At 41.6% G+C, this 5,446-nt stretch overlaps 1 protein-coding gene across 1 annotated transcript in view; it reads right to left on the reverse strand.

Annotated features, from left to right (window-relative positions):
- Positions 1-3,518: 3,518 nt before the first annotated feature.
- Positions 3,519-5,446, reverse strand: part of LOC138059823 (uncharacterized) — a 5,773-nt gene continuing 3,845 nt past the window's right edge. Inside the window, exon 2 of the mRNA XM_068905452.1 lies at positions 3,519-3,903. Coding sequence (XP_068761553.1) covers positions 3,519-3,903 — 385 coding nt within the window. The remainder of the gene's footprint in view (positions 3,904-5,446) is intronic.

A 5,446-nucleotide genomic window follows, 5' to 3' on the forward strand; every position in this document is an offset into this window, starting at 1 on the left:
CATTGGTATTGTATTCATTATTGTAAAACATTAATCATTTGAGTTTTAGCGCTTTTTCTGCCGTGGTCACGTGACTTGCCAAATATGGCTGTCGTTCGAAAAAGTACAAGAGACCTTCTATAAAGCATCTGTGTCCAAAGGGATTGTTCTTTGATATTCAGAGATCAAAGATATGACGGGTAAAAGTTTTACATAGCAACAGCTTTGTAGTTAAGAGTCTCCCCCCCTTAAGGTTGTCGGATAAAAGTTTCAAGCTTAAAGACAGGACCGAAAGGTAATATGGGTATTTCTTAATTTATTTTCGGAGGCGCGAGAAGTAGGATGGAAGAAAACATTGTTATCATTTGTCTGCGTGTTTTAAAAGCGACAAACAAAGACTCACACGATTCGTATTGCGTAAACGTGCCTCTGTTTGACGGTATTACTAGATTAAAAGCCTACTTATTGGAGAGATGCACAGAGGAACTCCGGCCAGCAGCAGACTGTAACTTTACTTTTGGTTACATCGGTGAAGGAAATAAGACGTTTTCCATTACTACTTATTGCCGAAAAAGGGGATGATTACTTTATGGGTCGATCCACACTTACCTAAGACCAAGAACTCACTCGTCTCAACATTAGCGAAGAAAAGAAAAGGTATAGTAATTCTATCCTGAATATCATCCCCGTCTGCTGAGGTTGCATACTCAGGGGAGTGTCAAGTGAAGCTATGATCTTCGCAGTTATGAACGCAATTTATACAATTGCCTAGTTCATAACTGCGAAGATCATAGCTTCACTTGATTTCATATCCGCAGTTCATATATGATTCAGTTCATATACCCTTTCATCAGGGGAGTGTGCTACTCAAGAAGGCGCCTGGAACATGATTCAAGCTTCTCTAATTCCGCGTGTGATGATCAGAAACTGGTTTTAAGCAATTTATTGGTTTGTATACCTAACCCCGGACCCAGTTCTGAGATTAGGACTGATGATGAGGAAGAAGCACTGTCAAGTTATGAAGCACGCCTGTCAAGGTTGCGACAGCATCATAAACTTCCAGAGTTTAAACTGCGTTGTTGGGCCAGGATGTTGGTAAGGAAATTTACATTTCCTACTCGTTACGACAAACATTCTCAGTGCGAGGAATGAGGGGGTCTGATTAGTGTTAAAAAGATTTCATTTATGTCCCAATTTTACACTGTAAAGTTTGTAAGAATTATGTTCGACAATATTCTTTTTCAAATTATTTTTATAACGCCATGTGAATCAGCATTTAACTCACTCGAAACTCACGGACTGCACGTGCATACACGTATGTTAATTTCATGCCGCTTTTACAGCTTTTACCGAGAGGAAAAATAAAAATTCTTGTATTCATACAGTAGTGAGGAAAATCACTACGTTTGTTTCATGGTAAAATTATATTTTTTGTGTCGGTACCATTTAAATCAGGTAGCTGCGTTTATAGCTATTAGGGAGCTAAGCAACTACGTATACAATAGCGACGGCAGCGAAAACGACACAAAACAAAAGGTTTAATGAGCAAAAAGAGTAGTTTTTCACGTGCGTTTTAAATTTTGGTAAGTTTCTTTGCCGTCCTCTGCAAAACATCAAAGTGAAATGACCAAATTCAAGGTTTTGTTGAGAACGTGACCACACGACGGCGAATTTTTCACTCAGTTTTCTTTACTTGAACGCCACTCCTACCAATTTGGTTCCTGGGTAGTTCGCCGTTTCTGTAGAAGAGGAACGAGTTAAAATAATGGCGCATTAACACAAATGCATAAAGTTATATTTTCAAGTTACGTTTTCGTTGGTGTTGCCATCGTCGCTGCTTAAGTTCCCTAATCACAATTAGCACAGGAACTGAATACAGTTCACTCGTGTTTTCTTGTTCAGCTAAATGGAACTCATGACAGTGAGGACGAACCCCCAGACTTGCCATTTTTCACAGGGAGCTGATTTTGATGAATTTATTCAGCAAAAAATCCCATATAGCCTTGCGGTCTTGCCTTGTAGCTTTATGATTTGATCCGACAACGTTAATTGAAATAGCTGTATACTCAATAACGAGATCGTTAAATTATCCGTCACGCTTGTTTATCCCAAGAGCTAGGTTTCCTAAAAGAATGACGTTGATTGATGAGCTTTTCGATGGGAATGAGTGACATATGACTGTGTGAATGGTTATTGCTAAGGAAGTGTTCTGAGATTGCGGTCTGGATTTAACTACTGTTTTTTTTCAATTTTTTTTTCATTAGCAATCATAATGTTCAATCAGAAATTTTTTTTTTTTCAATCGACTGTTTTTTCATTAGCAATCAATGTTCAATCACAAATGTGGATATAATGTCCTTTAAACATAATGTTTAAATCTAGCTGGTGGTTTGGTTGTTCTTGAGCTGGCTCCTCTAGCTGGTGTGTGTGGTGGTGTAGCTTGAACCTTAGTGGTGTCCGTTTGATCCTCTCTCGCGGTTAAATCTGCTACTGTAGCTGTGGTTCTGTCTGTTGCGCCTGTGTGTATACTTGGTCTGCTGTCTTCTCGGTTCCGACGTCCTGCTTCGCCATCAGCTTGAACTAGCTAGGTAAGACCTATCTGACAGCTTCGCAAGACACTTTCCTGGTTGCCAGGTCGACGTCTTGTTTCTTTTTTCAGTGACTCTGACTTCTTGTCCAATGTCTAGTTCAGGTAGTGGCTTTGCCTTCTTGTCGAAATAGCTCTTTGCCTTTTGTCTCTTGAGTTCTATGCAGTCTGGTACTCCACTGACAATTTCCGGTTAAAGCAGGTTAGTGGATACTGGTACTAGAGTTTTGGTTCTTCTAGACATTAGTCGTTGACATGGGCTAGTCTTTATGCCCTCAGTGGGAGTGTTTCGATAGTCCAGTAAGGCCAGCCAAGGATCTTTGTTATCCTCGATAGCCTTCTTGAAAAGGTTTTTTACTATCTTGACCTCTGACTCTGATTTGTCGTTAGACCTTGAGTGATGTGGCGTCGAAGAGAGGTGTCTAAACTCCCATTCCCGAGCGAAGTCAATCAGTCAATGAACTCACGGCTGGTATACTGAGGTCCGTTGTCTGTATTCAGTACATCTGGTATACCATGTCGACTAAATTGCTCCTTGTAGAACTCTATGAGCGTAGCTGATGTGCCTGTCGTAAGTTGTCTAACTTCGACGAAGTCTGAATAACTGTCAACGAGGACCACATACTCTTTGTTGTATAGTGTAAACAGGTCTGAGGAGAGGCGGCTCCAGGGGCGGTCTGGAATCTGATGTGACTGCATTGGCTGTCTATGCTGTTTAGCTTGATACTTTGTGCAGGTCGGACAGTTTATTATTGCCTCCATGATTTCGCTGTTCACTGAAGGCAAGAATACAAGGTCTCTTGCCTTGCGATGACATGATTCAATTCCGAGGTGGCTAGAGTGAATACGTGAGGTGACTTCGGAGCGCAGAGCTTTAGGGATGATAAGCCTTTGGTTCTTAAACAATACACCGTTGTGTAATGTAAATTCATCTCTAAAGTTCCAAAACTCCCTAACGTGTATGGGTACTTCCTTTCTTTGTGTAGGCCATCCTGTAAGTATTGTTGTTTTCAATGTTTGCATCACAGGGTTCTGTGGCTTTCGGAAGCTGTGCCAATCTTTCACTGCTGACCTTTACTGTAGTTAGCGGACGTATTGGTTCAAGTTCAAGTGGGAACACTTGGAACTCAGTCTCTGGTGTGCCGACCTCTGGCACTGAAGCTCTCGAGAGGTGATCCGCAATGTACATATGTGGGCCAGGTTTGCATGTTACGTCTAGGTTGTAGCGTTGTAATCTCAGCATTATTCGTTGCAGCCTGCACGGTGCTTCTAGAAGGGACTTCTTAAAGATTGACTGCAGCGGTTTGTGATCCGACTCCACGGTGACTTTGGCTCTTCTGGCGATGCAATGTGAAAACTTCTCGAAGCCAAAAACCATAGCTAAACATTCTTTCTCGATTTGAGCATGCCTTCGCTCTGTTGGTGTTAGTGTTCGAGAAGTGAACGCGATAGGCGTATTTGTTTACGGCTACGGTACTTTTGCGTATTTGCCTATTCTCGGCCACCCTGCACGCCGTCGACAACACTAAATGCAGTTTTCTTCTCAAATCATTTGTAAAAGTAAAGCTGTAATGGGGTGGCATGTTCTGACAGTAGATATGAATTAAATGAATATTTCAATTAAAGTTAAGCCAAACATGTTTCGCGTGAATCATGCTTGATGATTTCTCAGCTCTGAATGATGTAAAATGAAACGTGACAGGAACGAAGACAAAAATTGTGAAATTCTCTGTCATTACAATTTGGAACAGTGGTAAAAATTGGTCGCAACGAGGGGTCTGCCTTCAGTCTACAAGAGGCTTAATAAAAAACGCTCATAAAACAGCATACGGACCGGCCACTAATGCAATAAGCACAAGAGTAAGCAAAAAGTAAGCTTGCGACGTTTACACAGTGAGACAAGGCTAAGAAAAGTTATCATACGTAAGAGTAGTAAGAACGTCCGAGATCTAATAAGATTCAAGATGGAGTGCGAATCGTCGTACTTGTGCAAACTCACGCCGGTTCCCACTTGTGAAATAAACACATCCGTATGATAAGCATACGCGCAAGGAAAGGAAAAAGTTTCCTTTCTTGCGCTTTACGCTCATGCTCATTTCACGCTTATTTCAAGCCGCTTCCCACACGTGCTTTTGAACATTCACGCTTGTACTTGTGCTTATAGCACAAGTGGGAACCGGGCTTAAACTGTCGCAAATGGGATGCAGGATTTTTTATCAAACTATTTGGAGTGATCGGGTTTGTTCGGAAATCTACTGTCTGCTAACTGCTTGTACATTTGATGGACAGTTATTCCACTGGGTATTCGCTACTCCAAGCATTTTTCTGTAGATTTGCATTTGTAAGAGACTAACTGTAACCAACTAGATTCCATTTGGAACCCACATGGGAGTTCAAGTGATACAAGAGTAATTTATGCCAGAAAGCAAGTATATGTCCTACAAACAATAGCCATTCTGCGCCATGCGTAGTGTAGCTCCGAGTCCCTTTTCGCTGGCGTCCCACTGAAGCGTAACTTCTTCGTTGGAGTCTTAGTACTTTAGGACAGGATGGCTTGTTACGAGTAGTTTCACTTCGTTGAATGCTTTGTCGTGTTGTGGCGACCACACAAACTGTGCTTTGTTTGTGGTTACGTCTCGTCAGGAGCTCCTGGTCTCGTAGAGGTGTCCCATGAACTTTACTTCTGTTTTGCGTAAGTTCATTTTCTTGCTGTTGAGTTTCAAGTTTACTTTTCTTGCTCTGTTCAGCAAAGCCTCGAGGTTTTCGTCATGATTTCTTTCATCTTCCTCCTGCGTAGCCTATGACCAGCATGTCATCGCGTAGGACTTCAACTCCTGGTAGATGAACAAGTTGTTCTTGTAGTCTCCTTTCAAACTCTTT

The sequence above is a fragment of the Montipora capricornis genome, chromosome 8 (genome assembly GCF_036669925.1).
Source record: "Montipora capricornis isolate CH-2021 chromosome 8, ASM3666992v2, whole genome shotgun sequence".
In the NCBI taxonomy this organism is placed as follows: Eukaryota; Metazoa; Cnidaria; class Anthozoa; order Scleractinia; family Acroporidae; genus Montipora; species Montipora capricornis.